This window comes from Anthonomus grandis, chromosome 15, assembly GCF_022605725.1.
Source record: "Anthonomus grandis grandis chromosome 15, icAntGran1.3, whole genome shotgun sequence".
NCBI lineage: Eukaryota > Metazoa > Arthropoda > Insecta > Coleoptera > Curculionidae > Anthonomus > Anthonomus grandis.
In genome coordinates this window covers 17,356,626-17,377,515 of record NC_065560.1, presented here as the reverse complement: position 1 = coordinate 17,377,515, position 20,890 = coordinate 17,356,626, and the positions used below count along the sequence as shown (strand labels likewise).

The window sequence follows — 20,890 nt, the reverse complement described above, 5'->3', positions numbered from 1 at the left end:
AGCCAAACCTTCAATATGAAGAAACCTCTTTCGATCCCACCTTAACGAATCCTAATGACCAAAATCACTACCCCACTTCCGAACAAAATTTCGAAATTGATAATTTCGCAAATTTTCCGAAATCAGGCCCAGATCTACCATCAACTTAAATAACGTAGCACAACAAATTGAGCTCCCATACTTTTATTTACCACAAAAGCACTTGACAATTTTAATTGACTCCGGTGCCTCCGACTCTATCATATCTCCAAAAATTGCAAACAAATATTCCGACAAAATATTTATCGAACCTTTCGAAGTAACTGCATGCAAGAACACTTATAAAGAAACCAAAAATTTAAAAATTTCCTTGCTAGAAGAACTAGGCATAAAAAACGAATTTAAAATGAGAGTACTGAATTGGCATAACGATTTCGATGCCTTAATAGGATCAAAAGATCTTAAAAACTTAAAAGCCTTGCTAGATTATGAAAGCAAAACCCTTAAGTTGGAAAATATAATAATACCCTTTTCTTTGGCTTACAATAAACCCCTCTTGCATCCGATACACAACTTTAATAATAACTTTTTAAAAATACCAGTAAATTTCGAAAATGGTGTCGCTATTTTGCCCTCGTTTGACATAAAAAATCATATTATACCTGACAGTTTAGTAAAAGTTGAAAATGGCTTTTGCACTATTCCCAACCCCACGCCTACCGTCCACGTAAATTTTCATCAAAGGATGAAAGTCATCCCCCAAGATCAATTTGATATACTAGACCCATCATACCCAATTTTAGAAAAATTCAACCCTGAAAACATCTTACGTTTCGATCACTTAACCCCTCTCGAAAAATCAAAAATTTTACCTTTATGTCATGAATACAAAGACATAATGTATCACGAAGGATGTGACCTCAGTTTTACCAGTCAAACCAAACATAAAATTCGAACTAAACCAGACAGACCTATCTATGTAAAATCCTTCCGACATCCCCCTTTAATGAATATTGAGATACAATCCCAAATTCAGAAATTACTAGAGAACAAAATAATTCGTCCTTCAATATCTCCGTATTCCGCACCCGTGTGGATAGTCCCAAAAAAGCCCGATGCTTCAGGCATCCAGAAACATAGGATGGTGATAAACTATACATCCCTTAACAACGAGACAATAGAAGAAAAATGGCCTCTTCCCCGAATAGATGAAATTTTAGATAATCTCGGAAAATGCACGTACTTCACGACCCTAGATCTCGCCCAAGGATTCCATCAAATAGAAATGGATCCCGATTCTATTGAAAAAACGGCCTTTACTGTCAACAATGGTCACTATGAATACCTCAGAATGCCCTTCGGCCTTAAAAATGCACCCGCTACGTTCCAACGTATGATGGATGAAGTTTTCCGTGATTACTTATACAAATTTTGCTTTGTCTACATGGATGACATAGTTATTTTTTCTAAATCCCTATCTGAACACATAGACCATATACGTCAGATATTTAAAAAAGTAAGGGAAGTTAATCTCAAAATACAGCCTGATAAGTCAGAATTCCTGAGTAAAGAGGTAGCTTTCCTAGGACACATCATTACCTCCGAGGGAATAAAACCCAATCCTTTAAAAATTGAAGTAATCCAACGTTACCCGATACCAAAGAATCAGAAAGAAATTAAAGCCTTTTTAGGGCTTGTAGGCTACTATCGCCGATTTATCAAAAATTTCGCCAAAATTACCTTTCCTTTAACGAGATGTCTACGGAAAAATACTCAAATTGATATAGAAAATTTAGAGTATAAAAATGCCTTTTTAAAATGCAAAGAACTCATATCCAATTCCCCTATCTTGCAATACCCTGATTTCACAAAACCCTTTAAGCTCACCACCGACGCCTCCAACATAGCCATAGGCAGTGTGCTATCGCAAAATGACCACCCAATTGCATTCTTTTCCAGAACCCTAAATTCGGCAGAAAAAAACTACTCAACTATAGAGAAAGAACTTCTCGCAATAGTGGACTCGACCAAACATTTTCGTCCATACTTATATGGCCAAAAATTCCTAATTGAAACTGACCATAATCCCCTAGTTTGGCTTTCAAAAATCAGAGAACCCAACTCCCGATTAATTCGTTGGAAAATAAAACTAGAGGAATACAATTTCGAAATTCACTATAAAAAAGGAAAAGAGAATCTAGTAGCAGATGCTCTCTCCCGCATTAATCTTAACACTCTTGAAACAAATGATACCGATTCACAGTCTAATGTCCCAAATGTTGACAATACAGTTGCCAACTTATCCGATTTTGACTTAGCCGACTTTGTCTTTAATGAAAGATACAAAGAAGACGCTCCAGCCCAAAACATCTCAAACCCTGTTAACCCTGTCGCAAACGACGACGATTCTGACGTCACTGCACACTCCAATAATGATACAGAAGGAAAGAATATCCCAATATCAGAATTACCCCTCAATTATGCATCAAGCCGTCTTGTCATCGACTACGGCGATGAATTTAAACATACCTACACTAAACCTTTTAATAAAAACCACCATTTTGTAAAAATTTCAAAAGAAAATCAGGAACAACACATTTTAAAAATTATCAAGGACATAATTAAACCAGACGTTACCTTTACTATATTTATTAAAAATGACGAATTAAAACTCGAGTTTCGAAGACAAGTATTTTCTAATCTAAATACAAGCGTAAAACTAGTTTTTGCCAGCACTTACGTCCTTGACGTGACTGACCAGACTCAACAAAAGGAAATTTTAGCCAATTATCACAAAAGTAACCATAACGGTATAACAGAAACATATAACCATATTAAACAAAAATATTATTGGCCTAAACTACGAGATTCGATAACTAATTTTATTAATTCATGTGAAATATGCCTTCAAAATAAATATGAAAGACACCCTTACAAAATCGCTTACGAAGGACCCTTGCTCTCTGAAAAACCATTTAAGACACTTCACCTAGACATTTTCCAGTTTTTAAATTGTCAGTTTCTAACAATAATAGATTCATTCTCAAAATATGCCCAAGCCTATTTTATAACTGATAAAAACGCCCTTACTATTTTAAGCAAACTACGTCATTACTTTTCACATCATAACACCCCCTTAAAAATCGTCACAGACCAGGGTAAGGAATTTCAAAATAATTTATTCAAAGAATTCTGTCAACTTTTCTGTATAGAAGTTCATTACACTACTCCAGGAAATTCTTCCTCCAATAGTCCTGTAGAAAGATTGCATTCCACACTTTTAGAAAAACTAAGAATTCTGAAAATGCAAAATCCCGATGAAACCCCTCAAAATCTCATGACTTCCGCTGTCTTAATCTATAATCAAAGTATTCACTCGACAACAGGTCATTCGCCCTTTTCCATATTATATGGCCCTTACGTAAACGAACCGAACATCGATAACGACCTAACCTTATTTGAGCAATATAATGACAGACGAAAAAAGGAGTTACTACCATTCCACGAACAAATTTATAAAACAGCTTACAACAAGCAAGCTACAAATACTCAAAAACAAAATAAAAACACAGAAAAACCTCCAGAAATACTCCCAGATGATACGGTATATAAGAAAACTACCCTTAGAAATAAAATGAACCCACAGTACGTACCCCTAAAAGTATCCCAAATAGACAAAAATAAAATAACAGGTACCGCTAAGAAAAAACCAATATCTACTCATCTTAGAAAAATCAAAAGACTTAGAAAAAAATCTATACCTTTTCAGCCACCTGATCCCGACCCTGATCCTGGCCCTACTCAATCAAACGAGCCCTTGCCAAGCACTTCAGGTGCACAAACTCCACAATAATGGATATTATATAGAAGAAGTTGCTCCCTCTTTAGTAATAAGTCAATATCATACTACATATATACCCTTTAATATAAGTAGCCTTAAGTATTCGTTATCCCAATTATTTACCAATTTATTAATTATGCAACCCTCTGTAAATAATCAAAATAGTATTTTAATTAAATCACAATTTTATTTGACTTCTAAAGCATTAAATGATACATATGACACTTTCGCAAAGTTAAATGTATTTGACGAAAATAACTTAAATATTATGCAAAATCGAAAAAAACGAGGTTTAATAAACTACCTAGGAAGTGGTATCAAGTTCATTACAGGAAACTTAGATAACAATGACCTAGAGGTTATTACCCAGAATTTGCAAATATTGAAATTTAATCAGCTTGAGTCTATGCACAAAATCAACGACCTTAGTTCATTCGCAGGAAATATAATGCAAGAGTTTAAAAATAATATTCACACGATTAACGAGAACTCGAAAAACATACGTAATGAAATTTCTAAATCAAATACCCAGTCTAATTTAATGTTAAATCTGCAAAGTCAATATATTCAGATTACCAACTTAAATCAATTTTTAGAAAAAATATTACGTATTTTATCTTTTGGACACCTAGAAACTTTAGATCTCGAAATTTTAACATTAAAACAAATCAATGAAATATGGCAATACTTGAAAGTTCACTATCCTAAAAATGCACTATGGCCAATTAAGCATTTATCGGAATTAACCTTAATCTGTAAAACCGGCCTTTTAATTTTAAATGAAATGGCAATTCTAGCAATTAAGAAACCCATAGTTGAACAAAATGTATGTAATTTAGAATTAGTTATCCTGTGCCAAATAATGAATCAAAATTAATTATAAGTCCTAGTAAATACTATTGCAACGAACTATGATATAGCCAATGCGAAGAAGTCAACTCACAATGGATCTGCTCTGGACCAATTGCCAATGGATGTATTTTACCCAAAAATTGTCAGTATGCCACTGTTCTAAAGAATTTTAAGGTACATACCTTAACTTATAGGAATGCACTCCTATTTTGTACAAAAAGCCCTGAAACAATTTATGAAGATTGCTTCCAGTTTCAGAAGATTATACTCCAAGACTGCAACCTTATTCAAAGTCAATGTGACGTAATAATTAATCAACACAAATACTCATTAGCCATCAACAATATTTCAGTCATAATTCCAAAAATTATAAAAGTCCCAAACACCAATAATTCAATCAATCTAGAAATTAGACATCTTCAAGACCCTAAGAAAATCCAAGAAGATATCATCAAACCAATACATTTCCATGACCTAGCACAACATGTTCCAATGCACAATTATGTTCTTACGACAATATCAATCATTCTTTTATGCTGCTTAGCATTGATCATCTACCATTGGCAAAAACAAGGAAGAAAGAAGGCCACCCCTTTGAGAATCCTGCAGAGACTTGTCAACGAGGACGTTGACAGAACTGAGGGTGGAGGAGACATATCCTCAAACCACAATTAATTGTTTATATTACATTATAAAATGCTTAGCTTAGGACTATTTTTATATTTAAGAAATCGCTTGTAATTTATCGTTAGCATTAATATTGTGTCAAAGCCTCGGCTAATACCGTTGCTGTTCATATTTCTGTTCACCTAGTTTTAAGGCCCTTTTGTATCAATAAATGTTTTTTAAAAGTCCGTTCGTCGATATCTGAATTTAACTCGCGTAAGAAAATAGAATACGGTTAAGAGGACATAGGTAATAAAATTATTAATAAACTAAAAATAATAATAAATTGTTAGTTTATTATTAATAAACTAATAAAAATATTAATAAACAAGACAGTTGTACATAAATCTATGATTTAAAAGCCTAAAAAAACAATTTCTTTTCCTTAGGAAAAATGAGGTTCCTGACACTTCAGAAGAGCCTTGCAGAGCCCTCCTACCATTATTGTTGACAACAGTGATTAGTCGCTTAATCCTATCATAACCCCGATCAAATCCTCTTTATTCCCATTTTACCTAGGAAATGCGAGAATCATTAAAAGTAAACATACTTTCATTCATTATATAGAAGTTAATCCATTAATATTAGGACTTAGTAAATTAGAAGATAATTTTAGAGGCTTCTCGCAACGAAACAAATATAATTAATGCTTTGCTTTTACACCATATTAATATTATAGATTTGCTTAAACATGCTAAAAATTTAGTAAGGAAATTAATACTAAACTCAATAATATAAAACCACATCACCGTGAAAAACGAGGTTTAGTAAATATATTAAGTAAAACATCAAAATGGTTTTTTGGTACGTAAGACAGCGATGATGGAGAAAGATATGACAAAGCAATTGAAGAATTACGATATAGTCAAAATACGTATAAAAAAGAAATAAATATGCAAATATCATTAACGAAATATTAAATTAACAGTTATAACAGCACTATACAGGATGTCTACTATAAAAATCGCCAAACTTTAAGAGGTGATTATACAAGTCATTTGCAACAAAAAAGTCGTAACATTTTTTGGAAAAGTTGTTAGTTCTTCTGATATTTAACATTTTTTTGATTTTATCAAATTTCTTTGTTTTTTTTTCATATAAACAAGAATATCTCCGTTATTCTTACCACCACATAAAATTTAGATATACCATCTGAAAGAGAATTAAATTTGCTATAAGATGGGTATATTTAAGTTTTTGAGTAATTTTTTATACCGGGTGTTAGAAAATAAATGTAACATTTGGGAAATGTGCAAAATTAGTGGTATCTTTTTCGTTGTTTTTCTAAAATTTGGTAAATAGGGTTGTTTTGTTTGTTTTTTTTTTCAGCGAAAACTACTGCATTTAATATGCTTTCCAATGATATATTTACTTTTGTGATAGCTATTTGTTTTCACTGCAATATCATGGGCAAAAGAAAGAAAACCACAAAATTGAAAATTTTCAAATTTTGTGGAAAATGCGGTGAGTACTTGTAGATCTATCTTCCCTAACACAACAACTCCACAAATTTCCATTAGAGAAGCCGTAAACAAATAACATATCGCAATATTTATTCTTCTTTTGTAAATTGCAATAAATCCACAAAAGAAGGAAATTTACAAACCATGTATTACTTGATTTTAAAACAAAAGCATAGATATTTATAATTTGATAAGAAGTGTCATTAAGTTTTCACTTCAACTTAAAGTAGTTAAATAAGTAATTTGATTTAAATGTGTTTAAAAAAATAATGCCTAGTTTCACAAACATTGAATATCGGGACATCTTATTTATTTACGGTGTCGCAAATTGAAACTCGCGGAATGCAGCAAGGGAGTATGCGCTTTGTTTTCCTAATAGACGGCAACCCCATAGAAGTACATTTGCAGAAGTGCTCAGACGCTGTGGGAAAACTGGTTCCTTTCGAGGTTTGCGGATTAGAGAAGGTGGTCAAAATGATCAACGCTGGAGACAAGAACCTGCGATTATGAGAGCTGTTACAGAAGATAGATCTAGAAGTACTCGCCGCATTGGTACTGCATTAAGGATTCACCATTCCACTATAGAGTTCTTAAAAAAAATAATTTGCATCTGTTTGATGTTTTTTGTGGTACTTGAATAAGTTGCAAGAGTGGGGAACAGATCAAATATTTTGAACAGATGAAGCAACATTTACAAGAGCCAGAATAATGAATTTAAGAAATAACCATAAATGACATACAGAAAATCCTCATGCGACTGTTGTTTCACATTTTCAGCATGAGATACGGGTCAACGTATGGATAGGATTAAAGAGAGGTCGCCTTTGCGGGCCTGGAATACTTCCTGATCGGCTCAATTCCAATGAGTTTTCAAATTTATTAAATAATGACCTTGTTGACTTTCTGGAAAAAATCTGTTAAATGAAAAAAATAAATAGAGAATTAATAATTAAAGAATTAATCAATATAATTAATCAATAAAAATTTATTACTTTAATATTGCTTTAATTATACTTGGATTAAATGAAATTTGAATGGAGGGATGGAGAATAACAGGAAGGAAAAAGGAGAGTAAAGATATGGGGAGTGAGGGTTAGGAAGTGGGTACCAGGGAACCAATGGAAGGAGGGAGACTTACTATAGGCTATAGAGACAGCTCAGGGGATCCTCTCAAAGGGAAGCCGACTAGCACTAACCACTTTGGTAGAGTGGCGTGGATTCAACAAGACATGAATAAAATATAAGCGCCACCTGTTTTATCCCAGATGGATAAGAAAATCCCGATGACCAAGAAAACAGGAAATTACTAAAAGCACTATACCTACCTATAAACCTGAAATAAAATCTCACAAGGAAGAATAGACAGTTTTAAGTGAATCTATATTAAAAGAAAAATTAATAATCAAACTTATTATTCTAAGAACAAGTTATGTTGCCCTTCCTATATATAGTGTTTATATCAAAACTAAAATTTTGTATTATGTTGTTTGGGGCTAAAAGTTTGCATGGGTACTTTCGAAATAGGCCTATTTATCCAGTTTACAAGATCTATACGGTCTATTTCAATAAAATAACTAATATGTACCTAGTTATTATGAAACTATTCAAAACAATGGTGTGGTAGTAAAATCTAATGATCAGAGTGGTAACAATGTAATTTTGAGGTTAGTATTTAATCTAATATACTACAGTAAAGCTAATCAATGTTGACAGGACTTTGGTTTACTGGTTAGGTTGTTTTACTGACTGCATGGTTCACTAAACGTCACAAACATTAATCAAACCTGGCTCCAAAAGGGCTGCATGATTGCGGTGGGGGACCTGGGTGGATCGGTTTAACAGTAAATGTCAATGTAGATGTTGTGGACGTTATTGGAGTAGATGAGTGGAGATTTCTACCTCTTATAATCGTAGATAAAGACCATACGGGGGGGATAAAAGAAAAAGCCTGAAAGTGGAAGAATACCCAGATTGAGGAATCGCCAATAGAGTAAGTAGATATAAGCATTGATGGTTAAACTTAACGGTATGCGTGAGTCTACTTATATAAAATTACATGTGTAATATGTAGATTATCAGAAACCAAGATGCCAAATTAAAATATTAGGACTTACCAATGGAATTGGCCTTTTCTCGGGAACACAAAACTGGACACTTAAACAAAGAACCTTGAAAAAGTTGGGATTTAACTACACCACTTATAATCCTGCACTATTGCAGTATGGCATTTAGTATCCACAAACTAAAATACCCAAAAGGTGAGTTTTCAACTTTTCATTGGAGTAAAATCGGCAAAAATACCAAGAAACAACCTTCTTCAAAGGCTTGTTCTTCAAGACTCCTAGAGGTCAAAGATTTTCGCGCCAGAAATGGTTTTAGTAGGGATATGGGAGAATGAGCTGGGATCTTATTGGCTAGGATATGACTTCTGACATTAGTTAAATCAAAACAATTAAAAAAAAATTAAAGTTTTGATTAATAATTTGAGTTTCATCATAAGGGTTGAAAATTATTGATATCAAAAATAGAATTAATACTGAAATGATAACTGTTTATTTTATTAATTTTAGCACCAAAATAACTTAGAAATTGCCTCTTAAAGTTTTATAATCGAGCTATGCTTTCGCTAACATTTTAGATTCATTTTATTTTCTTATTCTTTATGTATCTGACGAAAATAAACTGTAACAACACCTCCCCTTCCTCAAAAAAAATTTTTTTTTTTTTTTTGAGAAAAAAAATTTTGAACAAGGAGACAAAAAGAACCATGTGCTACATATTGTAATTACTACAAAAAAAAAATCACGAAAATTTGGCCTAACTCAGTTAATTCACTTAAACCTTTTAATTAATTTACCCAATTAATTTACTCTAATATACCTAGCCTAATAAACATAAATTAACTTAATTTACTCTAATATATCTAGCCTAATAAACCTAAATTAACTTAATTCACCCAATCAATTTACTCTAATATATCTAGCCTAATAAACCTAAATTAACTTATTCTAATCCTAATCTAAAGTCAAATCGGGGTTTAAAGTTAAAAATTGGGGGTTTAGTCTGAATCAGGAGGATGTGCTTTGAGATCCTTTGCGTGCCAGATTCCTAAATTTTTACCGTTATCATCAATAAGTTCGTAAGTCCAAGGGGACACAATACGATGTATAGAGAATGGTCCAGCGAATTTTGGCGCTAACTTAGACGTGAAATTTTTAGTGGCATCCGAAAGAACGATGTTCCGTTTCCAAACCTTTTGACCAACGGTGAATCTATCGTCGCGCTTTCGCAAATCATAAACGCGCTTTGATCGGTAGAAAGCTTGCTGAGTTCGCTTTTGGACGTCGCCAAAAATCTTCTTGAGTGTTTCAGATCTCCTCAAAGCATCAGGTTCACTATTAGGGTTAACATTTTCGGTATCATGGTCAAAGAAGATTTCACGGCCGAACATGATAAAATTGGGGGTAAAATCGGTGACTTCATGGCGAGAGGAACGAATTGCACAACCAACTTTTGCGAGATATTTATCCCATTGACGGTGGTCATCAGCAACATAGGCTGACAAACTGGACTTTAGAACTCTATGTACTCGTTCTACTGGATTCGCTTGTGGGTGGTAATTCGCAGTGTACTTTATTTTAATATGGTACTTAGCCATGAGTTCCTGAAAAGATTTACTTCGAAATTGCGCGCCATTATCCGTGATAACAGTTTCAGGTGCACCATAGATCAGAATGATATGATCTTCCATCCATTTAAGTATTTCCCTTGTAGTAGCTGAACGTAAGGGATAGAATAATACGTATTTACTAAATACGTCACACACAGAGAGAATGTAACTATATCCAGATGTTGACCGTGGTAAGGGACCTACAAGATCTATGCTGATGGTCTGCCAGGGTCTAGAGTTACTTGGTTGGGAGCTAAGCATTTGACCAGCAGGGGCTTTTTGTTGTGGCTTTGTTTGCAGACAAACATGACATCGCCGAATATATTTGGCTACGTCAGACCGCATACTTGGCCAGTAATAACGTCTCGCTATTCTGGAATATGTTTTGAAAACTCCTAGATGTCCACATTCTGGGGGATCATGGTTGGCTCGTAATATAGCAGATCGTTCGTGTTTTGGTATAACTAATAGCATTGTAAAGGTCCTTCCTGTAAGCTCGGGGTACCTTTCTTTGACTTTTTTGTAAAGTTTCCCATTTTCAACCCACCACAAAGGATATTTTAAAGGGTCCTGCTCTACCTTTTGGCACATACCCGCATACCAAGAATCGGAATTAATTGGATCGATGGTGGCGATGAAAGGAAGAATGGAATCCACGGCAGGTACAGAGCGAGACAGGGCATCAGGAACAACGTGTTCTTTTCCCTTTCTATGTATTATATCGAAGTCATATTGCTGCAATCTTATGCTCCATCGGGCTATTCTACCCATAGGATCTTTAATGGAATGTAACCATTTTAGGCTATAATGGTCAGTTATTACGGTAAATTTTGTGCCTTCCAGGTAAGGTCGTAACTTTTCTATGGCAAAAAGGACTGCCAAACATTCCTTTTCAGTGGTACTGTATCGTCTTTCGTTCTTATTAAGAGATCGACTAAGGTAGCAGATAACTCGTTCTTCACCATTTTGTACCTGTGACAATACAGCTCCAAGCCCATAATCAGATGCATCGCATTGTACAGAAAAGGGAACACTAAAATCGGGACACGATAGTACAGGAGCTTGGACAAGATATTCTTTGATTTTCTTAAATGCCGCATCACAGTTTAAATCCCAAATAAATTTTGAATTTTTGCGCGTCAGGGCAGTAAGGGGTGCAATAACTGTAGAGAAATTCGGCACAAAACGACGATACCAGGACGCCATACCAACTATGCGTCGAACCTCTGTAGCATTTTTAGGAGAAGGTATATTTAAAATTGCCTCTACTTTCTCAGGATCAACTAGCAGTCCTGAAGCATTGACTACATATCCCAAGTACTTTAGTTCAGACTTACAAAACTGACACTTATCGGGGTTAAGAGTGAGTCCTGCGCGAGTTATTCGCTTAATCACTTCTTGCAAAATCTCAATGTGTTTTTGAAATGTAGGAGTGCAGATGATTACGTCGTCAAGATATACAAATACAAACTGTTCGAGATCAACGCCGACTACACGATCGATCAATCTTTGCCATACGGCGGGGGCATTTGTCAATCCGAAAGGCATACGTTTAAATTGAAAGAGACCTCGAGATGGAACAGTAAATGCAGTTAAAGGACGTGATTCTTTTGATATAGGGATCTGCCAGTACGCAGACTTAATGTCTAACGTTGTTAAGTATTGAGCGTCTCGAAGCTTATCTAAGATTGAACTAACAAAGGGAAGAGGGTAAGAATCAGGGGTAGTGACCTTGTTAAGGACACGGTAATCGACACAAAATCTCCAACCTCCAGACTTCTTCCGTATCATGACTATTGGAGAGGACCATGGAGAGTCGGATGGTTCTATTATATCTTCAGACAACATTTTTTCTAACTCCATATTAACTTCCTTCTGAAGAGCTGGGGACAAAGGATAATACCTCTGCTTGATAGGGGGTGAATCTGTCTTGATGACAAGTTCGATGAGATTTGTACACCCAATTCTACTTCCTATAGCCGAGCGAGTGTCCTCAATAAATTTGTCTAGGATTTGTCGTTGCTCGGAGGTGAGCGTGGCGATTGACTGAATGGCCGACAAATGACTAGTTTCCTGCAGGTCGGAGCGAAAACTCCATTCTGAAGAATAAAGATCGGGGATAATCTTCATATTCTTCCAAAAATCTATACCTAGGATGACGTTATGGAATAGAGACGGGACAATGAGAACTTCTAGTAGGATCACTCGATCGCGAAGCTGGATAGGCACTTGTGCAGTTCCTAATCCTTTAACACTTTCGCCATTTGCTACAATACAACTGGAATCATTACTAGGATTTATGCAACAGAGTGGTTCTAAAATCTTCCATCCTTTAGAACCAATAATAGTTCGAGTAGAGCCGCTATCTAATAAGGCAAGAAAGGATTTTCCGTAGATTTTTATTTCTAGATGGGGTCGCAAATCGCCTTTCGCGTGTGATAAGATAAAGTCAAGGAGTTCATTCTGGTTGACCGATACATTAGAATTAACTGAGGAAGACGGAGGGCCTACTGACGTCTTCCGATCTCGGAGTTTTTTGTACACTTGCTACAATTTTTGGAAATAACATTCGGAGAGCCACATCTGAAGCAAAATTTCTGGCGAGGCTTCTGGCACTGCCTGAAATTATGACCAACTTCTTGACAGTTCCAACACTTTTGTGTTGAAGAAACCGGGCAAAGAGTAGTCGTGTCTTCCTCAAAATGGAGAAGATCTTCTGACATAGCTTGTTTAATTGAAGCTAACTGTGAAGGTTGCCAGGAGGGTTTATGATAAGCTAACGATGGTTCCAACAAATTCCGGTAATTTGTAGGAGGAGAAGCAAATCTTTGAACTCGTGCTTCAGTTTCCTCAATTGATCTACTTAGATACAATAGTTCATCAAGAGTGTTGATACGTTCTGTAGCAAGTCTTCGCTGAATGTGAGGTAACAGATTTCTTCTGATAACTTGTAACCGGGTGGTTTCTGAGGGCAAATTTGGGAGTTTTCTAAATAATGCTTCCATAGCTACGACAAAACTAACCACACGTTCGTGGGAACCTTGAGTTCGGTGATGAATCTCATCCCAAAGGCCAAACTCATAATCAAAAGGCTGGAATGCAACTCGTAATTGAGCTTGAAGATCATCCCATTGGGAAAAGCGTTTTGTCCGAAACCAAAGGAGAGCATCTTTTGTAAAGAGTTCTGGGGCAGACTTTAAAAGATGTTCTTTGGAGACTCCTCTAGAGACACGAAGCTCTTCAAGGCGTTCGAGAAAGTCTGTCACACTAGACTGACCATTATATTTTAAGTTCCACGACGACACATCGTGATACTTGTAAGGCGGAGAACTTATATAATATCGACTTGGTTGTCCTCGTAATGGAGAAAACTCAAAATTGTCAAGTCGATTGGCAAGATCCACAACTGGATTAGGGTGACTTAAAGTTTCATCTATGATATGAGATGCATCAGTATGCACTTGTCGTGAGGCATCTACTTCCGAATCCATAAACCTTATTCGAGAACGTCTTTCATTAGGTCCACCATGTTGGAAATAACCTGGATCATACTGATCATAAGATGTGGTACCTAACTGATTATTTACACGCCCGTTAGAAGTTGAGTGAGGAACTTGAGAGGAATGTCCTAAAAACTGACGGTAATTGTCTGATACTCCATTTGTCGGATTCAAAGTTGCTGAGGGTGGAATTTGTTCTGGAATTCCCTCTGCGATCATTGAGTCACGACGTCTCTGAGATATAGGTAGGGAAGTATCTAAACCTTGGGGAGAAGACAATTGTAAAGAAGGAGGTTGAATATCAACAGGCCTAAAAGAGGAATGTGGAATATTTGTGTGACTATTAGGGTCAGATGACTCCGGATAGTTTTCTCTTACTAAGTGAGATAGTGGACGGATCACTCGACGGTTGTCAGTTACTGGCTCTAATCTATCGTGGGATACAGTTAGAACAGACTGACTAGATGACTGTCTCTGATTTTCATCTAAACTAATCAGATCATGAACGATGGCTGGGTCTTTGTGGGTAGTTGTATGAGGAACTAATAATGGTTGAGAATCATTGGGGTTATTTGTATCCAATATACTGTGATTAGCGGATTCGAGTCGATGATGGTTGGCTGCAGAATGGTGAGTTTGTACAGGAATATAATTTCCTTCTTTTACAAGCACCAAGCGATCGAACAGTTCATGGCAATTCTTCTCAATCTTTATTTTCGCATCTCGTTCGGATCTTTCGATGCATAAAATCCGGTTTAAGCGAGATCTAGTATGCGTAAGTAAGGTAAAAATGCGACGAAATTCGTTTGCTCTGTTATTAAAATCAAAATTTGTTATATCGCGAGAAAGGGTGATTAATTTTGCTTCACAAATTGACAACTCGCTGTCAGAATCGTAACAGGAAGTAGTCGGTGGTGGCATACGTCCATCACGTTCTAATTGTATGACCTCGCGCAAAGTAGTACGTTTTTGAGCAAAAGTACCCGATAAAGGAAGACCACGTATCGCTAGTTCATATTTAATTTCTTCCGTGCCAAGCAAATTAATATCCATTTTATCTAAGCCGTGTAGTAAAGACAAATTATAAAAGAAAACCCAAGCTATTCGTAACCAGTATCTATCCTAAAAAAAATCACTAACGAAAAGTAGACTATAATTAAAAAAAAAAAAAAAAAGATGAGAAAAGAAAACAAAAATAGTAAGTCCCTAAAGCAAAAAAAATATATTAATAATATCTTTAACAGAAATTCAAAAAAAAACAACGTTATGAGTTGTGAATAAATTCACAAACCCGCCCAACAGTTCAAAAAAAAAACAAAAAAAAAAGACATAAAACTGCTATATGAAACAAAAAAAAACAAAAATCTAAACTGGAATTATCCAAAAATTAAAGGTAAAAACTAAACCACCTAAAACTAAGGGAAAAAATTAACTATCATTACGAACGCATATATCATTAATGCCCATCGCTTTAAAATATATAATACTACAAAATAATATAACCAAAAACTGTTGTATTGTAGTATTTGCAACCTCAACAAACAGTAAACCTGAATCGCAAAAAAAATCGAGTCGCAACAACAAGTCTGCTAAGATATACTTATATCGATACTCAAACAATCCTATCATCAAGTGGTCCCCATACTGTAGCAACACCAAATATAAGGCTGAGTATTAATCGAAGAAGTAAGGATGCGCTAACCTATAAAAATTTTTTTTTTTACTGTCAAAACATATTAAACGTATTTCAAAAGATACCAAAAAAATGTGGCAAAAAAAAACAAAACAATACCCGTTGTCAGGCGCCAATTTGTTAAATGAAAAAAAATTAATAATAGAGAATTAATAATTAAAGAATTAATCAATATAATTAATCAATAAAAATTTATTACTTTAATATTGCTTTAATTATACTTGGATTAAATGAAATTTGAATGGAGGGATGGAGAATAACAGGAAGGAAAAAGGAGAGTAAAGATATGGGGAGTGAGGGTTAGGAAGTGGGTACCAGGGAACCAATGGAAGGAGGGAGACTTACTATAGGCTATAGAGACAGCTCAGGGGATCCTCTCAAAGGGAAGCCGACTAGCACTAACCACTTTGGTAGAGTGGCGTGGATTCAACAAGACATGAATAAAATATAAGCGCCACCTGTTTTATCCCAGATGGATAAGAAAATCCCGATGACCAAGAAAACAGGAAATTACTAAAAGCACTATACCTACCTATAAACCTGAAATAAAATCTCACAAGGAAGAATAGACAGTTTTAAGTGAATCTATATTAAAAGAAAAATTAATAATCAAACTTATTATTCTAAGAACAAGTTATGTTGCCCTTCCTATATATAGTGTTTATATCAAAACTAAAATTTTGTATTATGTTGTTTGGGGCTAAAAGTTTGCATGGGTACTTTCGAAATAGGCCTATTTATCCAGTTTACAAGATCTATACGGTCTATTTCAATAAAATAACTAATATGTACCTAGTTATTATGAAACTATTCAAAACAATGGTGTGGTAGTAAAATCTAATGATCAGAGTGGTAACAATGTAATTTTGAGGTTAGTATTTAATCTAATATACTACAGTAAAGCTAATCAATGTTGACAGGACTTTGGTTTACTGGTTAGGTTGTTTTACTGACTGCATGGTTCACTAAACGTCACAAACATTAATCAAACCTGGCTCCAAAAGGGCTGCATGATTGCGGTGGGGGACCTGGGTGGATCGGTTTAACAGTAAATGTCAATGTAGATGTTGTGGACGTTATTGGAGTAGATGAGTGGAGATTTCTACCTCTTATAATCGTAGATAAAGACCATACGGGGGGGATAAAAGAAAAAGCCTGAAAGTGGAAGAATACCCAGATTGAGGAATCGCCAATAGAGTAAGTAGATATAAGCATTGATGGTTAAACTTAACGGTATGCGTGAGTCTACTTATATAAAATTACATGTGTAATATGTAGATTATCAGAAACCAAGATGCCAAATTAAAATATTAGGACTTACCAATGGAATTGGCCTTTTCTCGGGAACACAAAACTGGACACTTAAACAAAGAACCTTGAAAAAGTTGGGATTTAACTACACCACTTATAATCCTGCACTATTGCAGTATGGCATTTAGTATCCACAAACTAAAATACCCAAAAGGTGAGTTTTCAACTTTTCATTGGAGTAAAATCGGCAAAAATACCAAGAAACAACCTTCTTCAAAGGCTTGTTCTTCAAGACTCCTAGAGGTCAAAGATTTTCGCGCCAGAAATGGTTTTAGTAGGGATATGGGAGAATGAGCTGGGATCTTATTGGCTAGGATATGACTTCTGACATTAGTTAAATCAAAACAATTAAAAAAAAATTAAAGTTTTGATTAATAATTTGAGTTTCATCATAAGGGTTGAAAATTATTGATATCAAAAATAGAATTAATACTGAAATGATAACTGTTTATTTTATTAATTTTAGCACCAAAATAACTTAGAAATTGCCTCTTAAAGTTTTATAATCGAGCTATGCTTTCGCTAACATTTTAGATTCATTTTATTTTCTTATTCTTTATGTATCTGACGAAAATAAACTGTAACAAATCCCCTTAGCCGCTAGAAAGGAAATTTGGTTTCCAATGGACGGATGCCCAGCCCATAATGGCAGAATTGTGTAAAATTACTTGAATCAATGCTTTAGGGAGAAATGGATTGAAAGATACGGTCCGGTATGATGGCCGCCCAGAAGCCCTGACCTTACGCCCCTTGACTTTTGTCTGGGGCACATTAAAATCTTATGTTTATAGTATTAACATTAATACTGGAGACGAACTAATTAATCGAATGTGTGTGTTGCAATGAAATGCGACAAAAACGCGTTGAACTTGAACAGGTTGTTGATAGCGTCGGAAGAAGATGCATCTAATGTATTGAACAAGAGGGAAGACATTTTGAACAATTGTTATAATTTTAGGTTTGTTTAATGAAATTTTGATTTTTTAATTTTGGTCAATCAAAAAATATAAAATTTGAAAATTTTCAATTTTTGTGGTTGTCTTTCTTTTGCCCATGATATTGCTGTGAAAACAGATAGCTGTCACAAAAATTAAGTACATCATTGGAAAGCATATTAAATGTAGTAGTTTTTGCTGAAAATATAACATGTCCCTATTTACCAAAATTTTAGAAAAACGACAACGAAGAATATACCACTAATTTTGCACATTTTTCAAATGTTACATTCAACTTCTCATAACACCCGGTATAAAAAATTACTCAAAAACTTAAATATACCCATCTTATAGCAAATTTAATTCTCTTTCAGATGGTAAATTTATTATTATGTAAATTTATATTATCTAAATTTATTATTATGTGGCGGTAAGAATAACGGATATATTCTTGTTTATATGAAAAAAAAAAAACAAAGAAATTTGATAAAATCAAAAAATGTTAAATACCAGAAGAACTAACAACTTTTCCAAAAAATGTTATACGACTTTTTTGTTGCAAATTACTTGTATAATCACCTCTTAAAGTTTGGCGGTTTTTATAGTAGACACCTTGTATATACCTTAAGTAAAAATTAAAATTCGTTAAAGAATCATGTAGACGTTTTCAGGAAACAGATAAATAAAACAATTTGAAAACTTCCCACCCCTATTATCTCGAAACGGGTTAGGTTTTTATAAAATCGCTAGGACACGTCGATTTTATTATCGAGGGGGAACAATTTTTATGCAGAAATCACTTCGCCTCTTTCAACCCCCTACCCCCCAGAACCTCCCTCTCAAAAATCTTAAATGGCAATAGGGGTTGAGTGATACCTGATTTGAAAGAACTTTTTATTATCTACATTTTGGCACCTTATTTTTTAAATTTAAGTGCTGCGTTGCCAAGTTAGAGTTATTTAAACATTGTTAAATTACTTATTATTAAACATTATTCCTGTAAGTGTTTTAAATACGTTGAAGCTATGATTTCTATTGGAACGTGTTTGACCATAAAGCGAACCGGTGCATTTCTCACTGAAAGTGTTTATCAATCCGACAAATTTTTTTGGTCATGAAAGATAAACATTTAATTTTTTTTCTTTTTTGTTTATTTTCGTTTGCAATGGAATTCGTCTCAATACAGTTCGATGATATGATCCGAAATTTAAAATAGTATTTAGTGAACTTTCCTACCAGTCAATGTCACTAGGTATTTAAATCAGTTAAAATTTATTTCGATAATTTGTGTGTTATTGTTAGTTACTATGGTATACACGCTTAGGCAAAGAATTGAAATGATTTTTATTTATGGCGAGCAAGGAAGATGCGCAAGAAGAACGGCAGAAGTTTTTAATAATAGAAATCCTAATTGTAATGTAAGTCACAGATACATTTTGGACGTAGTAGCTAAATTTAATGAAACGGGTTCAGTTGGAAACAAAAAAAGGGCAAGTCGGCGTGTTTTAAACGAAGATGCTCAAGTAGAGATTTTGGGAACATTCGTTGCAGAACCCACCAATTCTCTCCGTACAGTAGCACGTCTAACTGGAATGTCACATGAAACTGTACGACGAGCATTACAGTTACATAAATATCATCCGTACAAGATGCAAATTTTACAGGAACTTCATAAGGACGATTTTGATAGGAGAATAGAGTTTTGCGAAATTATGTCCAACTTAATAAACACTCGTGCAATTGTGGTAAGCAACATTTGCTTCAGTGATGAATGTACCTTTTTCCTAAACGGCCATGTCAATAGACAGAATTGTCGATACTGGAGTGAGGACAATCCCCACATTTTCAGAGAGGGTGCTACACAGCGGCCACAAAAAATTAATGTTTGGGCCGGTATTCTTGGAAATGCTGTTATAGGACCGTTGTTTATTAAACAAAACTTAACTGGAGAGCTCTACTTACACCTACTTGAAGATGTAATTGATCCTTTGATAACAACTGAACTGGAAAATCAAGTTGGTAACATTTTGCAAGAAAACGAACTACACTTTCAGCAAGATGGAGCTACGCCGCATTATTTTCGGCCAGTGCGGGAGTGGTTGAATAACAGATTCCCTAACCAATGGATTGGTAGAAGGGGACCGATAGAATGGCCTGCTAGGTCACCAGACTTAACGCCGTTAGATTTTTTTTTATGAGGGCACATAAAATCGGTTGTTTACAAAACTCAGCCTGATGATATCGAAGATTTAAAAAGAAGAATTACAGAGGCAAGTAGGGCTATTCCAGAAGAGGTATTTCAGAATGTTCGGGAAGAATTTGAGAATAGACTTTATTTTTGTTTGGAGAACAATGGAGAACACTTTGAACACCTCTTAAAGTAGATGTGTTAATAAAATAAATTTTAGGCGCGCTTTTGTAAAGACCATAATTGTAACGGCTATGCAAATGTTTAGTAAAAATAATATTAACCTAAATAACATGTTTCAATGTAATACTATTAACCTAAATAACATGTTTCAATGCAAATCATAGCTTTAACGTAATTAAAACACTTACAGGAATAATGTTTAATAATAAGTAATTTAACAATGTTTAAATAACCCTAACTTGGCAACGCAGCACTCAAATTTAAAAAATAAGGTGCCAAAATGTAGAGAATAAAAAGTTCTTTCAAATGAGGTATCACTCAACCCCTATTGCCATTTAAGATTTTTGAGAGGGAGGTTCTGGGGGGTAGGGGGTTGAAAGAGGCGAAGTGATTTCTGCTTAAAAATTGTTCCCCCTCGATAATAAAATCGACGTGTCCTAGCGATTTTATAAAAACCTAACCCGTTTCGAGATAATAGGGGTGGGAAGTTTTCAAATTGACACCCTGTATTTAAAACTCCAAAATACTATAAGTCAATTAATCATAAATTGTCAGAGTTTAGACGTTTAGACCTTTTTAGATAATTTAGAAGATGCGATAATATTTGCT

At 34.7% G+C, this 20,890-nt stretch overlaps 1 protein-coding gene and 1 long non-coding RNA gene across 13 annotated transcripts in view; one reads left to right on the top strand and one right to left on the bottom strand.

Annotated features, from left to right (window-relative positions):
- LOC126745260 (uncharacterized) overlaps positions 1 to 20,890 on the top strand; it is a 65,218-nt gene that overhangs the window by 19,241 nt on the left and 25,087 nt on the right. The gene's annotated exons all lie outside the window — the stretch shown is intronic.
- LOC126745256 (DNA polymerase zeta catalytic subunit) overlaps positions 1 to 20,890 on the bottom strand; it is a 125,751-nt gene that overhangs the window by 90,853 nt on the left and 14,008 nt on the right. The window contains exon 7 of one of the 10 annotated variants that reach the window (XM_050453019.1): positions 5,707 to 5,853. The exons of 7 other annotated variants lie outside the window; for them this stretch is intronic. In XM_050453019.1, coding sequence (XP_050308976.1) covers positions 5,839 to 5,853 — 15 coding nt within the window. In that variant the 3' untranslated portion in view covers positions 5,707 to 5,838. Of the gene's footprint in view, positions 1 to 5,706; positions 5,854 to 6,691; positions 8,750 to 15,830; positions 16,820 to 20,890 lie in introns of those variants that run through there. 2 more of the 10 variants (XM_050453017.1, XM_050453016.1) reach the window with 2 other exon arrangements.